The sequence below is a fragment of the Protopterus annectens genome, chromosome 12.part0, assembly GCF_019279795.1.
Source record: "Protopterus annectens isolate FY-2018-M chromosome 12.part0, PAN1.0, whole genome shotgun sequence".
In the NCBI taxonomy this organism is placed as follows: Eukaryota; Metazoa; Chordata; order Ceratodontiformes; family Protopteridae; genus Protopterus; species Protopterus annectens.
Genome location: NC_056746.1, coordinates 501,197,752 through 501,223,182, shown reverse-complemented (window position 1 = coordinate 501,223,182; position 25,431 = coordinate 501,197,752). Strand labels below are relative to the sequence as shown.

General features: G+C 39.1%; 1 protein-coding gene across 2 annotated transcripts in view; it reads right to left on the bottom strand.

The window, feature by feature from the left end:
* IGSF6 (immunoglobulin superfamily member 6) overlaps positions 1-25,431 on the bottom strand; it is a 106,560-nt gene that overhangs the window by 37,180 nt on the left and 43,949 nt on the right. The window contains exon 2 of one of the 2 annotated variants that reach the window (XM_044089622.1): positions 4,584-4,930. In XM_044089622.1, the coding sequence (XP_043945557.1) occupies positions 4,584-4,930 (347 nt within the window). Of the gene's footprint in view, positions 1-4,576; positions 4,931-25,431 lie in introns of both variants that reach the window. The other variant, XM_044089621.1, reaches the window with a different exon arrangement.

Genomic DNA, 25,431 nt, shown 5'->3' with positions numbered 1-25,431 from the left:
GGGCTGTCCATTTTCTGAGAGCTGTACATCTCCATGGCCAGTCTGATTGTCCTCCTGGTTGCTATTATGTGATGCAGCTGTGACTAAAGCTGCAGTCATGTCTGCTTTAGCCAGGTTGGCATGTGCCAGTTTCTTAGCCTGTCAGCTTGTCACTCTCCTCTGCTGACATGCTTGCCTGCTCTCCCTGACTAACTAAACTAACAAAAAAATAAAACAATTGTGATATGAACTCTGAATGTTCACTGAGTGGCTGATTGAGAGTACAAACACTTTCAGTGACCAGTGGTCACAGGCTATAGGAATTCAATAGCCACACCACTACAAGCCAATGAATATGTGATATGGCTATCTCACCACAGTCAGACAAATAATATGTGATGTGGATTTCCCACCACTGCTAACAAATTAATATGTGACACCCCTGCACTGGCCCAGTAATCAAGGAGCCTCAATCCTCACCACTGGCAACAGTGAGGGACGTACACAATGGGAGGATGACAAGTACACACAGTAAAGTACAATTTCCCTTAAGAGCACACAGAGATCTCAATCAGTCTGGGGCTGGTTTCTCCCTCCTTCTCCAGATCCCCAATAAGACTCCCTACTGGCACACAGCTGTAGGGTTAAGATCTCAGCCAAGTGGCCAAGCTAAGACCTCCAGCACTCTCTCTGTCCAACCAGTGCTTTGTGTCTGCCCAAGTAGCTGACACACACACACACACACACTTTGAGATTTGATTGATATACAAACACACACACACAGCTGGGAAAGGCTGCCACAGGTTTACTAGCTATACTCCCTTCTGCCCAGACTATAAGGTAGTACCAGGAGCCACCAGTCACCCTTGCTTATCAGCTACTATAAGGCCCTTGCAAAGGTTGACCAATCCTACTGTGTAATGTTACTAATAATCCAAATGGTAGTTTTTGACCAAGTGCCAGACTGTTAGGAGTGGCCTGTGAAGTGTCACCAAATACATATGCAACTACGCTAAGAGATTAAATATGTGTCACAAATATCAGCCACAAAGATAGGTTTACATATATTTAATAATAAATAATAAAAGAACAAGACAATACTCAGAAAATAGGCACAGTTACTTCAGAGTTCAGAATCATAGGAAATTTTTTAAAACAACATTGCAGGACAGTCCAAATAAATATATAAAACATCTAAACTAATCTTTACTATATTCCTATCTATATCTAAAAGATACTATTCACTATAATTTACTTACAGACAACATGCAAGCAGAAATGCTGAGTGGATGTTTGTAGTCCAAGACAAGATGCAGAATGCCCAGTCTCTCTCTGAGAGACTTCTTAAATTAATAATAAACACTACCGCTGGGTTAGCTTGGATGACATCACTCTTTGTTACCTGACTTTAATTCCCAGGCTAAACAGATACTAACAGAATTTTAACATCACTGTGTGAGAAGTACATATCTCTCAGAAGTTTGCAGAAACTGGAAGTCGTAAAACAATAAAACACTTTTACTTTTGAAACCTAGTAATTATTTCTGTTTCAAGACAATACAAAAACTTCTAGCTCTAGACATTGTGTCTGCTGCTGAGCTGAAACTGAGAGATAACACAATCATAAAACACTTTCATTTCAACTTATTTTCCTGACATTTTGCAAGTTAACTCTGTATGTTTCAGCTTCTACTATTAAAACATACATTTGCACAGGTATCTAGTTTATATACATTTCTCTTCTTTTCCAGTAGGGTACACTGTGGACACATCCTTGAAGCTCAGTACTGTACAAACCCTGTTCAACACACACACTTCTGCACCAGTAGTTTAATATACACATAACATAGTTCTCTTACATTTGTAAGACAAGCATATGAATCATATTAATATTCACAAATGACATATGATTATTTACAAAATTCCAGATAGCTGGGCTGGGAGTGTCACAGCTTGCAATCATTTAAAATCAATGAAAATTAATTTCATAAAATGCAATATAAGTGATAAAAACTAAAAAACATATAACTATTATTATTATTAAATATGTTTTATATATCTGTTGTATTCATTAAAATACAGAAACTGACTAGGTTAAAGGTCTTTATTTTAAACCGCTGGGAATAGAGAGACATAACATCAAAGAGAATCATGGGGTACATTTTCAGGAGTATAGAATCAGGAAGCAAACAGGTAATGCTACTACTACACCAGGTCTTAATCAGACTACGTAGAGATCACTGTGTTCAGTTCTGAAGGCTGGACAAAAAAGGGACAGGACCTCAGGGGCAAAATCACCAGAAAAGTGCATAAGATGGAGCAGAAAAGATGTGGCTGGAAAATGCATGTTCTTTAGCTCTTCTCATCAGAGAGTAGAAGGGGCAGGAAGGGGAGGAGAGGACCATGATATGAAGCCACAAACCTCCATCATGGAGATGGAGATGTGAAGCAGTCATCCTCAAGAGAAAACACATCCAGCAGATTGCAGGGACTAAACTACTCCTTTGAAATCTGAAACTGTAATTCTCCATGAAGAAAATCTTGAACCCATTGAATGGAGTATTGCAATAGATGCTAGAGAGACAATCCACAGTGATATTCAAGAAGACTTGAAAAAAATAGAGAAATGTTGATGGAAGACAAGACAGATAAGCAAATTAAACTAGTTTTAGGTAATTTTACACCCATGTTTAAATGTCACTATTATATTTTATATAGATATCTTATCTGTTCAATGTTGACATATTTAATCATCATGCTTAACAATATTTAATTTAAGGAGAATTTAACAGGCTTATGCTGCATCTTCTGTAAGCAGCTATACCATTTAGGACATCTTCAAAATTAAAGTACACATGTGACATGTTTGCTACACAGCAGTAAAGAAAGAAAGTTCAAGCTGAAAGAGAAGATGAAGGCAGGTTTTAAAATGTCAGCCATCATTGCCATGCTGCAATATATGTTGTTAACAGACTTACTGTTAAAGCTACAGATTAAGAAGCTCAGAGTGAGAAAAGGGAAGCAACATCCAAAAGGTCTGTAGCTGTAACAGTAAGTCTGTTAACAACATATATTGCAGCATGACAATAATGGCTGACATTTTAAAACCTGCCTTCGTCTTCTCTTTCAGCTTGAACGTTCTTTCTTTACTGCTGTGTAGCAAACCGTGAGCTGCAGTAAAACTTTGCTTCTGGAAATGCTACTCTGTGTGCAGCTATCATAACACAATTATGTTGCACAGTTTTCCCTTTTTTGTTTCCTTTGAATAATGTAGGTGCCTGTATTCTGTGCTACTCCTGCAGATTTTTCACATTCATACATATGGTCCCTGAAATACGGTGTTGCTCTGCACTACAGAGCATTTTGTTTAAGTACCTTGTCTCTGAATCTGACTTGCATATCAGCATCTCACTAGTGTAATTTGGACAAATGCCGTGCACCAGAGAGTTACGCATTATGCTTTTTTCTTAATGCAATCTACATTTCTCACCTCTGTAAGGAGGTATCCCCTGGGATGTCTTGACTATACCTCTCAACTTCTTTGCTCAAGAATTCCAGACCAAGACAAAAATAATGAGAGGACAAAAGCTCACAATCAAAGATGTTTTTTTTAAATATTACTCTAATTCACTTACACAATAATAGAGCAACATGTTTTCTATCTCATGCATTTTTGAACAATAAGAAGTATGATGTATGGCATTACTGATTGTAATCCTCAGTAATTTACCAGAAAATCACACATTTTACAAGGGACAGAACAAAAATATAATGCAAAATCGGGGTTATTCTGAAAAATTCTGGACAGCTGAGAGGTATGGTTTTAGCTGTTACTTTTATGCAGTATCAAAGCTTCTTCCTGAAGCTAGGCACCAAGTAGCACAAGACTCAATGTCACATCACAGCACTACATACAATGCAAACAGTGCTTTAATTTATATCTGAGCATGTACCAAAAGAAACAAAGATGATTTAGTCTTATAAGGATAATTTATCCAGGTGAGGTCCACTGAAGTTTCTACCTTATGTTAACCACATTTCTGCCATTAGACTCAAACCCTCAGCTTTTCACCTCAATCACATTGTGATTTATCTGAAGTTTATCCATCCATCCATTCACAACTCTTATTTCCCATTTTTTTCCACATGTAGTTGGGGTGTCACTTCAACACTGACAATCATCTAGAACTGAGGTTCGCACCACTGGGAGGCTAGCCATGTCACAGTTGTTCTTCGATACTGTACGTATGCAGGTGCACTCAAACCTATGACCAATTAGAGTGTCCAGTCCACCTACTGCATTTCTTTGAAATGTGGAAGTAAACCAGAGCATCCAGAGAAACCTACATGAACACAGGTAGGTCATGTAGTCTCTGACCTGAAGGCATTCCATCCAGGAACTGAACCAGAGAACTTTTTGCTATGAGGTGATATACATGCATATCTATGACTCGTTCTTTCATAGATTAAAAATATACTAAGTAATTCTAAATTCAACAGATTAAAAAAAATGCCAAGTAATTCTATAGTCAGTAATCTTATAAATAAATATTTTAAAATGTTAATATTTTATTAGTAAGATCTACTTATTACTGACCTCTTACCACTAAGTCAGTCCCTGTGCCCGTTTGTTTAGATCCGGGGGAGTCTGATGACAGAAATGCAATTCCACAGATGTAGTGCCCACTGTCCCGTGATATTACTGACTTGATTTCAAGGGAAGCAGTTTGCTGAGATGTGTTTTTATTCAGTTTATATTTTTCAGGTTGCTGGTTTAAGGACAACTCTTCATGTGAGTTTTGATTGTATCTAAACCATATGGCATCAAGTGTGGAAAGATCACATCCAGTAGAGGAAAAAGTGCAAGGTATCACAACCGAACTGGAAGAGTTTTCTACTTCAATCAGGCTTTCTTGAGTTACGGTTACAATGCATTCTCCTTTTGTAAAACCTGCACAGAATAAAAACAAGTTTTACTTATTTTTATTTTATTTAAAGGTCACTGCTTTGGCAAGTGATATAAGCAATGAATATGTGTATTCTTCCTCATGTAAGGTAGAAAGAACAGTTAGAATTTATTATATAAAGTGTCTGAAATTCTGTCCTTTGGTTGACTATATGGATTTTATTTTATCAAAGGTGAAAGTACATTCTGAAAAAAAAACATTATAACTGAAAAGCAAAGAAATTCAAGTTGATGCTATTGAGAGAACTGTGGAAAGCTCATAAGAGAAAACTGAAATGCACGTTCATTGCAAGGCAACAGACATATCACACAACCTGACTTTTTTGTCATTAAACTGATGAAAAAAGTAAGAATTATAAAATGATACAACTATTTAAAACCCGTTATCAGTGGCATAAAATGAGTATCTGCATTTTTCTTTGTACATGAGATGGCAAGTACAGCACTGCAAAAAAGCATTAAAAAGCAACAGCTCTAAGATTCAGATAAAATAAATCTGATTTATTAACCTTTTTTAATTTGTTACCATATGAATACCGTTTAATTTTTAACTGTAATAATGCATAAAGTACAGTTGTATAAATAAACCTATCATAACAGTAGATGTACTATTGTTACAGTAGCATAAGCTATATAGTCTTACCCCCTGGCAAGCAGACAGCTTTACAAAGTTTTTGGGTGCCTTTCACCTGCTCTAACTATTAAGAGCTTATGCAGAGCTCATATAAAAGTGCAGGTGGAGCATGAAACTCTTCAGGGCATTTTTTTGCCAATGAGGGAGGCAAGACCCCTAAAGAGCCATGCTAGAAAACAACAAAATAGTAACTCTATACAAAACGGAATGGAAAGTTCCACCCGAATAAGAAAATGAGTCTTGATGAAGTAGCAGCTACTGTAACACTGATCTAGTAGAACATCTGCTGTTATGGCAAGTTTACTTACTCAACTATACTATGCCTGACACATAGATCACTGTTGTAGTAGCCTAAGCTATGTTCATAGGTTCATAGGTTCATAGGTTGGTACTAGGCTATCGGCTCTAGGGCCTATACAAGCCTAGCCATAACAATTCCCTGGCTATTTCTTCCCACAGTATTTACTTCCCTGGACCCCTGTCTAGCAGGCGACTGACATGATCCCCGGGGTGAATTTCCTATCTCCCATCCAATCATCAAGGTTCCTTTTGAAGAGGGCCAAAGAGGTAGATTACTATGGCTTGACACTGAAAGAAAAAGGGAGGAGTCCAATAACTCCTCCTCCAGGAACTGGAGACTGGCTCTAGTAAAGTCTGCTCTGGACCTGGAAAAGAACCCAGTTTGCAGTGCCTTGAAAAAGTATGTATAAAGGACTAAGTTGCTGCCACCAGAATACTTCTAGAGTCCACCCTGGCTCCAGAAAGTGCTAGAAGAAACCAGAGCCCTTGTAGAATGAGATGTAACCCTGCCAGAAAGTGATATATTGTGAATATAAAAAAAAAAATCAATTGCATGATACGACCATCTCTTTATAATCTGCGTAGTCACTGGTTATCATTTTCTCTTACTTTCCTGGGGAGACAAACAGCTGTTCAACTTTCCTGAAAGGTCAGATTTAGTATAGGTTGTATGTGAGCTGCCTACATGCAGAAAGTGAAGAACCCTTTCTTCTTCCTGTACAGCCACAAAACATAATCCTAAAGGCAAAGACTATATAAAGCTTATAAACAAACTCCTAAAGCTCAGAATATCCTGTCACTATAACCTTATAACACATGGAGACATTCATCCCAACCCTGGCCCAACCACACCCAATAACCTCCACTCTCCTACCACAATCCCCACAGTCAAGCTACCCATGAATACTCCCACTAGTTCTCTCCTAGCATTTCATCTAAATATTAGAAGTATTAACAATAAGATTCCCAACCTACACGCCCTCCTAGCAACCCACTCCCCAGACATTATGTGTCTTACGGAAACCTGGCTAAAACCCAGTACTACTGACCATGAGATACTACCTCCAGAATACAATATTCACCAGTTAGACCATGCTACAAGGAAAGGAGGTGGGATAGCAGTCCTTTACAAAAATACTCTAACCGTTAATAGAGATACCATTCAACCTTCCCAATTCAATAAGAGAGCTCCTCATAACCAAGCTACAAACTAACCAAAACAAACACTTGAACATTGTCTGTGCATACATTCCACCAGGCAACAACCTAAATACCCTAGAAGAGCTCCTTTACTAGTTATCTACTACCTATCCCCAAGGAACCATAGTTCTTGGTGATTTTAAAACCGACTGGTACCCCTGCTCCTCCGTCCCCCCCTCACTCATATAAACTTATCTGGGTTTAAACAGACCATAACATCTCCCACTAGAATAAACAAACCAACCAACAAGGAAAGTCTTCTGGACTGGATCCTAGTTAATAACCAACCCCAACTGTACACAGCTGGTACTCTCCCTGATGACCTCAGCGACCATTGTCTAAGCTATATCATAAAACATAAGGCAGGAAACCCTCACCAGCCCAAATATAAAACATTTAGAAACAGGAAAAACTTTGATGCTGCTATATTCCAAAATGAATTAAAAGCAGTTGACTGGTCAAAACTAAAAAAATATAACATTAAAGGAGGCCATAGATCACTTTAACACTAAATTCCTAAGTATCCTTGATTCCCATGCTCCAGCAAGTACAATAAAAACTAGATCAAATACAGCACCATGGCTCACAAAAGATACCAAAGCAAAAATCAAAACTAGAAACAGAGCCTGGGCCAGCTGGAGAACAACCAAAGCCCCACTTGATCATCTAAAATATCGACTCAGGAATGATACAAAAAAATCTATTTTACTTGATAAAAAAAGCTTCTACCAAAATCTTCTACAAAAACACCACAACAACCCTCAAAAGTTCTGGGCAGGCTTAAATCAACTACTTTGTCCAGGTCACTCCACCACCCCAACCCCGGCTAACTACACCCATAGTTCCTCAGAGACAATAGCTAGCACCTTTAATAACTTGTTCACTGAAACAATCCAATCCCTAGAAAATCAACTAACCCCCTCTAACTTAAACCACATGCCTAATCTACCTAATAATCACCCGGAATTTGGCTTCCAACCAATATCCACTAGTTTTATCAAAACACTTCTAAAAAATCTAAAACCTACCACCCTCGCTGCTGATCTCCTCCCTGCAGAGTACCTGCAAATAGCTGCAGATGCCATTGCATATCCCATATCTATCCTCATCAACAGAACCTTATCCAAAAATGGTATCCCCTCCCTCTGGAAAATATCTCACATCATCCCACTCCATAAAGGTGGCAGCTCCTCAGACATATCCAGCTATAGACCCATTGCCATTCTTTCCCCACTAGCCAAAATAATGGAGAAATGTGTACACAAGCAACTAATGCAATACCTTTCACAGAATAACTTACTATCCGACTCCCAGCATGGTTTCAGGCCATACCACAGCACCAACTCAGCCCTCCTTTCCTTCTGCCATAAACCAAAACAGGAATGACAATAGGCTAACCTCTGCCCTCTTTCTTGACCTATCAAAAGTCTTTGACATGGTCAACCATAAACTTCTCATTCTTTCACTAAAATCTATTTCCCTCAACAAGCCTGCTATCCAGTGGTTCCAGTCCTACCTGACTGGTAGACAGCAGGCAGTACTATGGCAGGGCAAACTCTCCAGCCAGTTACCTCTCACACTTGGTGTCCCTCTAGGGTCCATACTAGGTCCACTACTTTTCTCTATTTTTATCAACAACCTCCACACTACTATCCCTAAAGCCACCAGCATCCAATACGCAGATGATTCCACTCTCATCTGCTCAGCCGCCTCCCCATCCGACTTGCAAATCTTAACCCAAAATACATTTAACACTATCGAGAACTGTCTCACCAATCAACGTCTACTTCTGAACCTCAACAAAACTAAACTTCTACTGTTCTCTCCCACTAGTAGATCCACCACACTTTCATTTCTGTCACATCTAACAATGGTACCACTATTTCCCCAGATAATCACACCAAACTGCTAGGGTTATCATAGACAATAATCTCAAATTTGACCTACAGGTCAACAAAACCATACAGACCATCAATAAGAAGCTTGGATCACTGTATAGAAACAAGACATTTTTAACCCCACTGGCTAGGACTGCAATCACCCAATCACACCTACTCTCTACTCTCTTATATGCCTCGCCTGTACTCTCAAACCTCAACAAATCCGAACTAAGTAAGCTGTCCCATAGCTACAATAATATTGCCAGATTCACCACTGGCTCCACCTATAGAACCCACCACTGCCAGAACCTTAAACAACTAGAGTGGCTAGAACTGCCCAGCTTAATTCAATTCAATCAACTCTTAATAGTGCACAAAATTTTGTACCACCCTGAGGATACCCCCTCACTTAAAAATATTATTAAGCCATATAGCAATCTGAGATCCCTACGGTCAGCTGATAAACTACTGGTCCAAACCCACAAAGCTAATAACTCTGCTGGTGAATCCCTGTTTACCTGGAATTCGTTGCCAAACTATATAACCCTACAATCCTCCAAAAGTCTCTTCAAAAAAAACCTCAAACAGTATCTCAAAGTGAATTGGCTATGCCCATGTACCAACCCTGATTAAGTTATAAACTAAAAGCATACTCTGCAATTATCATAACTTGTAACTACATCACAAAGCTGTGCTTCCAATCTGATGTCTCTTACTTTTAATTCTCTGTCCCTGACAATTGTGTGTCACTACTAGGGAATCACTACTAACCCATTGTATATAATCACTTTGTTTTTATAATTGTTTGCTAACTTCTGTGTAATCTATGCAAGTTTGTCTTTGTGGAGCTTTTCTCCCCAGGCCTCCACTGAAAATGGACATGTATCCAGTCGGACTATCCCAGTAAACAAATGTAAAATAAAATTCTTTGTTCATTGGATGAGGAAAAAAATTTGGGAAATTAATTGTCTGACTTAAAGTAGATTCTGAGATGACTTTCACATAAAGGTAGAATTTGTTCTCAAAGAAGCCCTGTCCTTGTGAAAAATGAGGTACGGTTGACTCACCATAAGTGTAATTCAGTACTTTCCTATCAGATGTCAACAAAATTAGCAAAACAGCCTTCCATGTTAAGAACCTCAAATTGGGCAGATGAGCTGATTCAAAGGGAGAGAGAGAGCGAGAGAGAGAGAGCCAGAAAATTTTTCAGGTGCAAAGTTAAGATCCCAAGGAGAAGCCACATGTCTCTTAGGTGGACAAGTAGGCGACATGCTTTCAAAATCTGTGTAACTTGGGCATTATTGGAAAGGAGGGATCTAAAGGGAGAGAAGCTTAACAGGTGAGAAATATACCTTGATAGAAGAGTATGACAGTCCACTGGACAATAACTGACACAAATAATCAAGAACCAGAGGAAACTGGGCCTAAAATCCATTTACAAATATATGATTTTATAGTGGCAGGTTTTCTCTACTCCTTAAATACCTGCTGCATTGTCCTCAGATGTCTAAAAGGTATTAAAATTCTGTCATGCAGAGAGGTGTAAAGTTTTCAGATTGTAGTGTATTAAGTTCCCCCATCTTATATGAGTAAATCTACTCTGTGAGGAAACTTGTGGTAATAGCCTTGGCCAGACAGAAAAGAAGGAAGAACCACTGTTGCCTTGGCCAGAACAGCCACCACTATAATTTTTTCAGCAGTCTCTCTGAATCTTTAGAAGAACTCTGGATATCAGTGGAAAGGATAGAAACATATATAGCTACCTTCTCATCCATGGGAATGAGAAAGCATCAGTCTTTCAGGCCTGTTTGTAAGGAGTCCTAGCAAACTTTTTATAGTTATGTCTTCTGAAAGGAGCAAACACATCTACTTGAGGTGTTATCTAAAATTGGATCAATTTCTGGAAGACTCCAGGATGAACTTTCCATTTGTGGGCATCTGTCCTCATCCTTCTGATCTCATCTAGAATAAAGTTTTGCTCTGATGGGATGTATGAATCTTGAAGAGTCAAAATGAACTGAGTTGTTACCTCCAAGCCTATCAAATGAATTATACATAGAGAGTAAGGTGCGGTACTCCCCACCCTGTTTATTTAGGCACCACACCACTGTGGTACTGCCAGCATATGCCAGAAGAGGTTCTGGGGACCAGAGATTTAAGATCATTAAAACACTTATCACTTACAAATTTCTCTGACATTTATGTGTTTCTGTCTGTTTATAGGCTCCTACAGAGATAACACTTTTATTTCTTTTGATACTACTCCCTACTACAGATCTGAAATGTTTGTGCTGACTAATTGGAAGGGGGTCATCAGGGAAGACCAAGATTATAAACTGTGTGGTCCACCCTTCATCCAACCTCTCTTTTTACAAATACGAGAACTGGGATCTGAAAGTACAAAGGGTGCAAATTTTGAATCCAGTCCGATCTGAGGCACTACTGTGTTTTTCTCATGTGTATTGTGGCCAAGTGAAGCATGAGAAAACAATGCCACGTACTCCAGGGTTCTGAGAAACTCCCTTTCAGATGCATGTCGTTGACTGGAGAAACTTAGGAAAAGCTGGTGAAACGTGTCTACTTTTTCTGAAGGAAGAAAGGTTATTCTCATGGCTGTGTCCAGCAAACATTCCAGAAAAATCATTCTGTGAGAAGAGATGAAAAAGTACCTCTGAAAGTTGATTTGGAACTGAGTAGAAGTTTCTGAACAGTTGGCAAAATAGTCTGCAAAGATAAAACAGTTAACCAAGTGTGAAGGCTGCCCCTAGATAGAATTTTGTAGATGATTCTGTCATTTGTAAATATTATTATAAGCCACAGGCTTGTTCTCTTAAATGGAAGAAAATTGTGTTAAATGTTGAACGTCAAAAATGTAACAACAGTGCACTCTGCTGGAAGAAAGCTGATAAGTCAAGCATTGTATGACTGTTTGATCTCAAACTCACAGCCATGATGTCTGGACCAGCAGATTCTTCCTATTGTTTTGAGACCAGAGTTAATTGCTAGATTTTACATATATAATGTCTTTAATTGCTGTGGTTTCTTGACCAGGTGCAAGATCAAAGATATGTTAAATTCTGAGTTTCTGTTAGCCTGGGAACCTGAATAATGATGTAATCTAAAATGAGCCAGCAGTGATGTATTATCAATTTAAAAGATTGTCTCAGAGAGAGAGAGAGAGAGAGAGAGAGAGAGAGAGAGGGAGCATTTTGGATTTTGCCTAAAGCTGACAGCAACTCACCAGTACTCTGCTTTTGCTCTATATATAGATTTATTTAAAACTGTGATTGCTCGTAGATATAGATAGAAAATAGTAAGTTTAGTCTAGCTGTTTTTCTGTATTGATGTCACAACTATTCTACTTGATTATTTTAAACATTTTCCTGTGATCTCTGAACTCTTGACTAGAACTGTGTAGTAAGAAGTATTGTCTTGTGTTATTATTATTTATTATTAAATATTTTTAAACCTTTCAACTCTGGCTATTTTGTGTAGAGACAATTTAAGCTCTAGAGTACATTGAATGTATATAGTGATACTGTCCAAGACACTCCAATAGCTTAGCCCTGGGTCACACTTACTATATGGATAATAATATTGCACAGTAATAATTGGACACCCTTTGGTAAGGGCCTTTTTAGTAGCTGATATTAGTGGTTGGTGGCAGTGATTACTACCTTATAGCCTGGAAGAATGAGAGCACAGCTGGAGAACCTGTGCCAGCTTTCCCCAGGAGTGTATGTGTGTTTGTATCTAAATCAAATCTTAAAGTGTGTGTGTGTGTGTGTGTGTGTGTTTGTGTGTGTGTGTGTGCGAGTGCATGTCAGCTACTTCGGCAGGGACGCGAAGCACTGGTTGGACAGAGAGGGTGCTGGAGGTTTTAGCTTGACCACTAGGCTGAGATCTGGAACCTATAGCTGTGCCAGTGGGGAGTCTTACTGGGGATCTGGAGAGAAAGGGAGAAACCAGCCCCAGACTGACTGTGATATCTGTGTGCTCTTAAGGGAAATTGTACTTTATTGTGTGTGTATTTGTTATCCTTCCCAATGTGGATGCCCCTTACTGATGTTAGTGGTGAGGACTGAGGCTCCTTGATTACTGGGCCAGTGCACGGGCATCACACCAAGTATGGAAAAATGTGAATGCTTGAAGTCTGCAATGAGTAATGACAAGAGCCATATCTTTTGTGAATACCTTTGGTGCAGTGAAGTGTCCAAAGGGTAAAACAGAGAACTGATAATGTGAAACAGACATGACAAATATTAAGAAATGCTTGAAGTACTGTGCAATGGGAATGTGATGACAGGGGTCCTTTATATATTGTTTTACCATGAAATCTAGAGAAAGGATTAGTGGTACAAGAGACTGAAGAGAGAACATTTTGAAGTTCATAATCATGATAAACAGGTTCAGATATGAAAAATCCAAAACAGGCTTCCAGGATTCTGATAGTTTTGAAACTAGGAAAATCCTTGAATTAGAAGCCTTTCCTCAAGAGATTGAGAGGCACCAGTGGTATGACTCCCTGAGACAGCATATTGTGCAGGAATGAAGAAAATAGAGAGCTCTGATTCCCTGGATAAGGGGAAATCACCCCAAAAGAAGAAGGGATTCCCATTGCCAAGTGTACCCCCACTGTATTACTCTCAGATCTTAGCTGTCTGAAACTATCTGATGCAAAAATGGAAGATGACTTCTGACATTGAATGGTTGACAGGGTGGGAGGGGTGAGGAACCTGGACAGGTGGATAATCATGTTAACTTGAAGGACTGGCTTTAGCTTTTAGAGACTTTTCATTTCTTTTTTGAACCTCCTTATCATTGCTTTTCAGAAAATTGTTTGCAGGCTCCTTGATGCTTAAACTGCTTATTGGAAAAGGAAGATGAGGAGAAGGGAAAATTAGTATTTGTTCTGAAGAAGGAGAGATGAAAAATCTGTGTTACTCCTTTACTCAGTTATTTATTATTTATCATTTATTATTTTATGGAGTGGCTGCGGTGGTGCAGCAGTTAGCGTTGCCACCTCACAGCAAGAGGTTCTCCAGTTCGATCCTCAGCTGGGGTGCCTTCTGTGCAGAGTCTGCATGTCCTCCCTGTGGTCACATGGGTTTCCTCCGGGTGCTCCGGTTTCCTCCCACATACCAAAGACATGCTGTAGGTGGATTGGACACTGTAAATTGGCCCTAGGTGTGAGTGTGTGCATGTGTGTGCCTTCTGCCGAAGGTTGGGCGCTGGGCTGGCAACTCAACACTGTAAAACTCCACTCCAATCATGAGCGGACAGGTGATCCGCTGTGGCGACCCCTAACTGGGAAAAGCCGAAAGAAGAAGATTATCATTTATTATTTTACATTTGTTTACAGGGGAGGTCCAACTGGACCAATGACCCATTTTCAGCTGAAGCACAGGGAGAAAAGCTCCATACAAATAATTTAAACATGAGCTATTTAACAAGAAAGCATTTATACAACATGGATGCTTTTAACAGGAACAAAATTACATTAATTACCAAAACAAGAATACTTAATGAATACATACTGGAGATGATTAATAAATATCTATTTGAGACCTAGATGGTACGGTGTATAAAAGTAGTAGCAGAAACATAATACCTATAACACATTCATTGATAATATGAGTAATAAGCAATCTGTGAAGGGAAGCAATGATTGTTAGGATATTGAAGGGGGACCAGAGGAGGAATATCTAGAGTGCTAAGAAGTCAGTAGCTGAAAAGGGGGGTATTGGCAGTGTAATGACATGTAACATTAGATAAGGGGGCAGAGATAGAATAGGAGAGAGAGAGCCTTAGTGTGGAGGTGTTAGACATAACGTGGACATTTTTTTTTATCCTGGTTTAATGCAGGAGCAATGCCAGTTGCTGGTAAGGTGTTCCTTTAGAAGTTATTTAAATGTGGAAATGGTGTATTTGAGTATTGTTTGGGGTATGGAGTTCAAGGATTTAGATACTTGGTTTGAGAATAGGGAATTCCCGTAGCTATTGTTGGATTTGGTTATTTTTTAGTAGGATTTTGTTGGAAGATCTTAGGGTTTTACAACTGCAGTAGGGCTGGATGAGGTGCATGAGAGCAGGGCAGTTGTTTTCATGGTGGAAGATGGTATGAGTGAAAATTAATTGGTTAAAGGTAAGTGGAATAGGAAGTTCAAGCAATTTTAGTTGATGTAGTGCAGAGCAATGGTGAGATTTGTATGGGAGGTTTGCACTGAATCTATTATTATAACAGGACTCAGGTTTGTTTAAATCAGTTTTTCTGAGGTTTGTGAATAATGGTAATGCATATAGCAGGGTGGATATTAGATGGGTTCTGACTATGGCATTTCTGGTGGAGTCAGTTAGGAAAGGCTTGTCTGTACAGAGTGATCCAAGCTTGGTGTGTACTTTTTTAATAGTTGTGGTCAGGTGCTTGTCAAATCTAAGGTTGCTGTCAAGGGTCCCCGAGGAGCTTAGTGTGTTGCACTGGTTCTATTATAGCTTTGTTGGAGGAATAGATGGTAAAAGGTGGAGGGTGAGCATGTGTTTTGTTACTAGTGAGGAGCATATGTATAGTTTTATTAGGATTAAGAGTAAGTTGGGAGTCAAACAGGTAATTTTCAATGTCACTGAAAGCTTTTTGGGCTGTTTGTAGTAGTGATGATATGGAGGGAGCTGAACAAATAAGGGAGGAGTCATCTGTATATTGAACAATGTTTGCATGTTGAGTGGCTGAGGAGAGTTTGTTGGTGAAAAGCATTGGGCCCAGTATTGATCCTTGAGGTATACCGATGGAGACAGGTAAAAGGGGATGAGAGTTTGCTGTGCCACTTGAATGCCTGTTGGCAGTCAGATAAATAGCTTAGAAACCAGGAGAGGGTGGACTGGAAAACATTTAAAAAGTGTAGCTCATTGAGAAGTTTCTGGTGGGAAACTGTGTGTTAAAAATTTTTGAAGTGTCAAGAAAGATAGAGGGCACATGGAGGCAGGCATTCCTAAGATGGTTGATTGTATTAGTGAAGCTACCAGAGCAGTAGTGGTGCTGTGGTTTGGTCTAAAACAATGTTGGGAGGCAGATAGGAGGTTGTTGTTTAGTAGACAGCCAAGTAGTTGAGTATGGATACATTTCTCAAGAATCTTGGCAAAGGGGGTAGAATGGCTATTGACCTATAGTTATTGAACTCAATGGATGTGCCTCCTTTGTGTAGAGGTGTTATAGGAGATATTTTCGAAAGCTTTGGGATGTATTGTTCAGTTATAGACCAATTGATTAGGATAGAAACAGGGAAGGCAGTAAATCAGATGCTATTTTAAGGAATTCATTGGGAAGTTGGTCTGCAGCGAGGGTGAAGGCTTTAGTCCGGAAAGTAGTTTAGTATATGTTAGTTTGTATAGATTTAATTGAGACGTATTTGAGGTTTTCAGTTGTCTGTGTAGGTAAGGATAAAAGAGTAGTACTGTTTTTTTACAAGGGATAGGATAGAATTGACAAAGTGAGAGTTACATTCGGAGGTGACACTATCAGTGCTGCTGGTAGTATTTGGAGTTGGGGTTGTGATCTGACCTGCTTTAAGCAAGCAGTTGATGGCATGCCAGAATTTCTGGGGGATATTTTGGTGGTTTTGCTGTATAGTTGTGTAGTAGGTTTTTGTGTCATGTTTAATTTGTTTTTTTTTTGGCTAGGTTATGCATGTGTCAATAGCTGAAAAGAGATGTTTCATTTTTGGTCTCATGATATTGGTACCAGGCTCTATCTCTAGTTTAAGTAGCTTCTTGGTCTCTTGGGTGAGCTATGGTACACGTTTGGATTTAATATGGTTTTTTCTTAGGTGGTCATTTAGAATATTGATGAATTTATCATTGAAATATTGGACAACTGAGTCAATATGGAGGTTTTTCTGAGGGGACCAATCACATTTTTGTAGAAGGGTTTTTAAGACTTCAGGTGAGAAGTTTTTTTTTTGCTGCATATGTATATGTAGACTATGTTTTTAGAAGGACAATTACATTGTTTAATCAAGTAGGTGGGCTGATGATCACTTAGGCTGTCAGAGAGAGCCAGATTAATAGCAGAGGGAAGGTTTATTTATAAGGGTCCAATCCAGTACTGATTGCTTTTTACTATGTTTGTCAACCCTGGTAGGGGAGTGTGTCATTTGACAGAAACCGTGGAGGTTAATGAAATTGGATGGATTGTTGGAGCTGCAGATTGACCATTCTAGGTTAAAATCCCTCATTATTATAGTTTCCTGAGTGTATGTTGAAGCACGCCAGGAAAGGAGGTCTTCAATAGAAGCTGGGTTGTTGCTGGGGTGTATGTAGACTGCTAAGAAAATGATGTGTTTGTTGGAGTTGATTTGGAGATGGGAGATTAAAATTTTGGAATTCTTGGGGTTTAGGTAATTGCATACTAATCGTTCAAGTTTGAGATTATCTTTGTAAATTATGGCTATTCCTTCACCCTGCTTATGAGTCCTGTCAAGACTATGAATGTTATACCCGGGGGTTAGTATCTTAGAATCTTGTATGTGTGGTTTAAACCAGGTTTCCGTTAGTATATCTATATCTGGAAAGTACTGGGTAAGGGTTGCATGAAATTCAGAAGTTTTGTTGAGTATGCTTCTTAGGTTTATGTTCAAGATAAGGAGGCTTGAGTTGCTGTGAGGGAGATGAGTGATGTCAGGGGAGGATGTGATGTTAGAAAAGTGGTGTGTTTGCTGTGTGTGTGTGTGTGTGTGTGTGTGTGTGTGTGTGTGTGTGTGTGTGTGTGTGTGTGTGTGTAAGGCCTGGATTGGGATGTATTTCTCCCCTTAGTTTAATCTGAGCTACATTGCCTAGAAATAGGTAGGTAAGTTTGATAGTAAGTGTGGTGTATTTGCAAAATAAGTTTGGAGTTATATTTCAATGTACATATTTGAACGAGAAGAGGTTGATATTAGAGTTGTTGTATAGGTGCGGTGAGATAATATAGTTGGTTATTGGAGAATGGGGAGGGTTGCTAGTGGGTTGGTGGGACAGAGGATGATGGATATGTGTAGATATTTATAGGATGTGTAGAGGTACACTGTAATGAACAAGGTGCATGATATAGTTTGTTGGAGTAACACTGTGTGTGTGTGTGTGTATTTGAGTGTTGGATACTGAAATTAATTATTGAATAGGGAAGATGTGAGCTGATGAGGTAATGGATAGAATGGGATGGGGTTTATTACAGAATGTGTAAGTCATTATCAGGTAATGGTCAGACTGCTGTGATTGGAAGGTTGGATAGGGAGGTGTGTCTTGTGGTTAACTATAAATGTAGGGGTAATGAGGGTAGGAAGGATTTGCGGGTAAGGTAGGGGACTGGAGTGAGCCTGAGTGAAGTGAGGGTGAAACAGATCGGGAAGGAACCTGTCCAAACTGAGTGCCCAAGACAGACTTATCAGTAAGGAAAAGAAACCGGAAGGTGGGTGCTTGAAGTCTCCTTCCGGTTGATTTTAAATAAAATGTTTATGTTCCATTTTGTAGAAAAAAAGAACAAAAGGCACAAGTCAAGGTCTTGTCTTTTGGGGGGGAGGGGCATGTAATCTCAGACAAACCTAAGTAGTCTTCTTTGCCTGATTTAGAATAATATAGGGCTAGTAATTAGGGAATTGCTCCCTTTCATCACACTTTTTAACCACCTCAACTGCAGAAGGGCCAAACGAGATGTCTTTATCGAAGGGAGAATTTAAATGTTCAGATTTAACATCATTAGGAATGTTTTGAGAATGGAGACAAGCAAGGCTTCTTAAAACTGAACCAGAAGCAGCAAGTCTGGAAGAAGCCTCAATAGCATCATACATACACTTTAACATATGCTTAGTCACCTAAGACACAGCTGTCATAGAAGAGTTTAGGAGTTCTGTACCTCAGCAGAAAGAAAGTTAACCATTAAAGTCCACATATTCTCCAAAGATAATAGTAAAAAGTTTAATATATGAACTTGGTATTTTAAATTTCTGAAAGTTAAAGAACTAGAAGAATATATTTCCTTCCCCAACATTTCCATTGCATTACCATCTTTATCAGAGGAAATGGGATTAGCAGCAGTAATTTGTTTATCAGCCACATATTTGGACAGATAAACAACTGCTGTATCCCTTTTAGGATTATAAAACAGATATCTGTGTGTCTGAAGCAATTTATATAACTTATGTGACTGGGAAACAGAAGGTTAACTGTCAGGCAGAGTCGCAGGAGTGAGAAAAAAAAAACATTCTCTAAAGCACTCAATTTGGGGTTGTGACCATTTGCTGTTTTGCCTTTTCAATGTTTTCGTCTTGATGTTATGCATTTCATTCTTATGTTAATTCGATCTACTGAAGTAGATCCTACTCCATGATACCATGTGTATCAAGAAGTTGAGGACATATTTAAATTGTGTAAAATCCACAATGTAGATTTGTCTTGGAGTGAAATCTTACCATCCCCCAGGTTTGGCAATTATCAACACTTAAAATCTTTGATATATAATAAATAGTTAAGAGGTTTAGTCTACAGATGGACATTAATTGGATAGGTCTTGGGATGACTTCAAGGCTAGCACAAAACTATTTGATAGGAACTACTTTGACCCTAGGTGTGTTAGTGGAAAACAGCTAAGCCTAAAATTCACTGATATGACCACACAGTTATAGACTACAATCTGATTCTATCCAAGAATATGAAGAGGTTAACAGACATAACAGATCAGTAAAATCTATTATGCTAATGCAAGAAGTCTAAGCTGTAGGACAGAGGAGTTAAAAGCTTTGGCATACTACTCACACTACTTTATAAGTGTAATTTTTGAATCATGGCAGGGCAGTACCTTAGAGATACCTGGATTTAAAGGATGGATTGTTTGAGAATGAATACTCCAGGTTACAATTTGTAAAATCCATTGTATTTGACTTTCTATGGGGACATCATGAGGTGGAATCTCTTGCAAAGGAACTTTCTGGTTATCTAAATACATCATGTTTACTCTCTTTGCATTTATCACAGTCCTAAAATGAATCTTTTGCAGTAAACTCTTTCCCTGGGATTCAAGAAGAATGGTGTAGGCTTTGTGCGAAGCCTACAAGATGTTTATGTGTTAGCTCAATGAGCAGCAGAGCTAATTGCATATGCATGATGCTCATCACGCTAATGTGAATACAAGCACATTGCTCTGGTCAGCAACAGTATTGGCGGCCAGGAAACTGTGTTGAGCGGCACAAGCACACGGACTAAACAAACAGGCTTGTCTCTAGGCAAAACTGTTAAGTATGTTTGTGCGAACAGCATGAAGAGCTACATAAGGGAAATACCACATGCTGTACACAGGCAGGAAAAGCGTACAGTGCACATAAATGAAACATATCAATGCAAAAATAAGTAAGAGAGGATGTGAAACAGCAAGGGTAACTACAATACATGGGTTACCAGAGAGGAAAAGTGTACTGAAGACAAAGCTCACAGAAATCAAAGAAATGTATTGAGAAATATGTAAGAAAGGAGGTTAAATGTTCAAACTCTAGTATGATAATTAATGTGAAGGTGCTTATGTCACAAAAACAAATTTGTAATACTAAAATTTCATAATACATATGTCAGAATAAATTATGGTGGTCACAATTCTTGAGAAAATGCAGGTAAATTAAAGCAGACATGATATTATAGAATGTGACAGTTATACAAATTCAAATTGTCCACAGCAAGAACACCAGGAGAAGCTGCCAAAGTCCTGCACTGTTTAGCAAACCAATCAGCGAAACACAAGTAAAAAGAAATAGTGTGGCCACCATGCAAAAGTATAAAAACGTGCTTTAATAAAACAAATAATCAACAGATAAGCATTTTTGGTATACACATTCATTAGATCTACTAACACCTGATACAATTACACTATTTAAACTAAACAACAACAACCAATCAATGTAAAAGCATCTGCCACAAGAGGTAGCAATAGGTATTGTCACAAGAAATGAAATACATTTGTGAATTAAGAAAGGATCCCTGATAATAAATGTCATATCGGCATGTCAGACTGATGGCAATGAAATGAGAATGCTCATTTGCATACAATTGTGACCAGTCCTATATCAATGTTTCGTGGTCAAGGATGGATTCTCTGTATGCATGGGTCTACCTGTTATTATCGAAAACCCACCCACTTCATTGAACTTCTAAAAATGGGACGACTTTGCCAAACACTTACTTGCAGAAACTCTCAGATCACCGGAATTTTACTCTGGGAAAAAAACACTAGAAGTTCGAAGTGGGTTTTCAAAAATAACAAGTAGACCCATCTGCACACATACCACCCAAGAAATGGAGCACAGTTATATACACTACAGTGCTCAAAACATGTGCCAGGGTAGCACTCTCACCATTACATTGGGAGAAGAAATGTGTACTTTCAGGAAATCCAAAGCTATGTTCACATGTGTTTGTGTAACATATCAAGGGATAACACTAATGTGATGTAATGGCTGTTGTGTGATGTCAGCACGTTCACACAAAATAAATCCCTATGCTAGAATTGAATATATACAACTCCTCTAAATAAAAAAAATGACTATTAATCACATTCACCTCAGAGGAACTGTTAACACAGCTGTTGAAGTCCACCTATGTGAAGTCATTCAGTCAATTGTACTTTTACTGACCATAAATTTTGTCTGCTAAAAGTTGTTGAGGGACACCTCTGCCACTCTATACATACAAAGGAGAATTGGAGTGGATGTCTTTTCTACAGAACAGTTAAGGACAATTATTCAATGCTGGTTTGGAACACTTGCCCAGCAGTTGATAAAATCAGCACTATAGTGGGATTGATGTATGTGCCATGGTATAAGTGCATTGTGAATTGTAATATTTGTGGTTGCCATGGTATAAGTGCATTGTGAATTGCAGTATTTGTGGTTGCCATGGTATAAGCGCATTGTGAATTGTAATATTTGTGGTCATGTGAAAGCATTACATCGTGTGTATGAATCAATGAATATGTCTCCCTGTAATTACTTACAAAGTTACTTGCAGTATGTCAGACAATATTGCCTGGTGTTAGGTATATGCAAACATACCCATAGCCCCTTGCTGTTGTCACTTTGATGGCAGAACAGCAATTATGTACAATGTGGATATAATTATGGAACACAAGCCTTATTTAGGCAACAACATACATTACATTGTATTGTGTCCTCACTCCTGATGAGGTGTCTCATTACAACTTTGATGGAATGACACTATCAATCCTCACTAAAGCCTTTCCAAAGAAAATGTAGAATATACTCTTGTAACAGGAAACAACATCTACATATGATCATAGACATGTGTGGCAACACTGTTAACATCATGTACACTGACTGTAAGCAGTGACGTTGGGATTTGAAATATATAGCTGACATTGCAGGCTAATGAATGTTGCTGAAATGCAAGCACAAATACAGATTTAACTGATGACTGTGACACTGCACATTTCCATGTGTGAGATAACCATTGTGTATTACCTTCATGTTTCGGCTAAACAGTGGTTACACAGCAAAAGCACTCTGTACATCATATATGTATTTGCATACTATAGTGCACTAAGAGGAAGAACCCCCCAGACCCACAAATAACAGTCATGCCTGTTTTCAACCCCCTACCTATGTATTGGTACAATCTACAAACAAGTGTATTAGACGCATGCACCACAGGATAACTCTGACTGCATGTGAGCCACACTACATCTTGGAAAGGATGACATATGCTGTGTCATGAAAGGGAGTTATGTGTGCAAAAATGACTTCTACAGCTATGTGCATTTCTAAATGTAGTCAATAGTAAGAGGTGTGAGATGCTCCTGCATTTATTTGCCTTCACACACAATCAGTAGAGTGTCTATTTGAATCACCTATCTATTGGCTGACATAATCTACAAATCAGTGTAGTATACACACATGCCACAGGAGAGGTCTGATTTTAGTGGTGTGAGTGCATTACTGAAATCAGTATGTTGCAGACAGCATGCATTTATAGACAGATTGAAAAGGTGAGGATGGATTTAACCATATAAGCATTTCTCATGAGTGTGAGCCAAATAAGCATACCTATTGACTTAATCCTCCAGTGATGCAATGGACCCGCCATCACATGGACAAGTTGACTGTTGTGAGATTAGAACCCTCTACCTGTCTAGCTATGCAGTCTAGAGGCCATAGGACTTAATGCAAGTGCCACTGCAGAAGTCTGACATTCATAGTGTGACAGTGCACTTTATACAGGATGACATCAGTGTGGTGTTGCAGAGAAGATGATGGTGGGAGAAGCGTCCAACATTGATGTGCACTCACCCTGCAGTGTAAAATGAACTCCAAGGCTACTACAGTTTTGTGGACAGCAGTAGGTAAGGCCATGTTTGCACAACTACATGCACACCCCCACATTGACTGTTGTGAGATTAGAACCCCTATCTAGCTATGCAATCTAGAAATCATAGTACTTAACACAAATGCCACTGCAGAAGTCTGTGACAATGAAGTGCAGATAGTATTAGCTTCTTAGTCTCTGTCAAAGAAGATATTGTGATGCCGAAGGTTTTGCATCAATCCATATTTGTTGATATGAAGGAGTAAGGGTAATGTTATGCTCAGTAATTCATACATACTGCTGACTTATGTTGGCTATGCTGTCATTAATGTATATTGTAGAAGTGGCAGTGAGATATACCTACCTGTTTTGTGTATATGAAATACACATACTTGTGAAACACAGGATGTACAATGAATCATTCATGGATCATCAGGTTATGACGATGGTATGTACACCTTGCTGAATGGTACTTATATTAGCTATGGTATGTGCTCATGCATGGGCAATGTGGCCTGTCAAAACCAAGCAATACTTAATGTTCCAATGTAGGAGGGATAAAACATGATGATTTCTGTACATCAAGGCTGTATGTGGGTGCATATCATTTATAAGTGTTAGTGCTGCAGTGCAGAACCACCTGTCCAGAATGAAGTGGTCAGTTAACCACACATATGTGTGTGTGTGTGTGTGTGTGTGTGTGTGTGTGTGTGTGTGTGTGTGTGTGTGTGTGTGTGTGTGTGTGTGTGTGCGTGTGTGTGTGTGCATGTGTGTGTGTGCGTGTGTGTGTTTGTGTGTGTGTTTGTATGTGTGTGTGTGTGTGTGTGTGTGTGTGTGTGTGTGTGTGTGTGTGTGTGTGTGCACTTATAGTGGCGAATCAGACAGTGTTGTTGCCTCACAGCAAAAGGTTCTGTGGATCGGTTCTCAGCTGGTATGTCTTCTGTGTGGAGTCTGCATGTCCTCCCTGTGTTTGTGTGGATTTCCTCCAGGTGCTCTGGTTTCTTCCTACATTCCAAAGGCATGCAGTAAGTGTACTGGACACTTTAAATTGGCCATAGGAGTGACTGTGCAAGCGTGTGTAGTGTGGAAGAACCACTGCAGCAGGACTAACCACCTGGTGGTATAAACCTTGCCTTTAGATGATTGTTACTGTTGAAGTGACACCCTGACCCCTTGTGCAAAAATGGAAAAAAGGGGTTATGGATATATATATATATATATATATATATATATATATATATATATATATGGGTCTACTTCAGAATGTCAACTTTCATATGGCCGACACCATATGATTGACATTCCGAAATGCCGACATCCTGAAATAGCACCATTTACCTACTTGTAAACACAGTAAAACTGTGTTATGCTGGGAGGCAAGCCCCCCTGCACCCCCACCCCCCTGCTACTTAAATATTCTCACTCTGAGATTGCACTAAAGTGTCTGAAAGGGGAATCTCCCAGTTCCGTACTGTAGCAGGATCTCCGCTATCATTTGTCGGCCTTTCAAACGTTCGCTCATATGGTGTCGGCCATATGAGTTTCGAACATTTGAAAGTTCGAACAAATGAAGGACTCCCATATACGTATACACTTACATTCATCGAACAGCACTAATATCGATGTGAATAGTGTAGAGACCAAATAATCAACATCATGCACATCAACAGACTACTAATCATGTACTGAGCATCAATCTCAGTGCATGCAAAAACCTTAAAACAAAATGAAATGGTGTGCATGCGTTTGTGTGTGTGTGTGTGTGTGTGTGTGTGTGTGTGTGTGTGTGTGTGTGTGTGTGTGTGTGTGTATGTGTGTGTGTGTGTGTGTGTGTGTGTGTGTGTGTGTGTGTATAAACAGACTTACATTTTATAATTTTCTGTCTCTCTCTCTCTCTCTCTATATATATATATATATATATACATTGAAAGCCAAAAAAAAAAACTTGAAATGGCACCACTTATACTTTGTCCCATTGTGCCCCTAAAAGTTAAAATAGAACACTTAGCCAGTGCCATGGCATTGAGAGATAAAGCTCTGATTACACCCAGGTGATGCTGGTTGAATTAGCAGCTCAGGAATCTGAGATGATGGCTGGAATCGGATGGGTGTGCCCATCCTGAGAGGAGGGGGTCATGTGC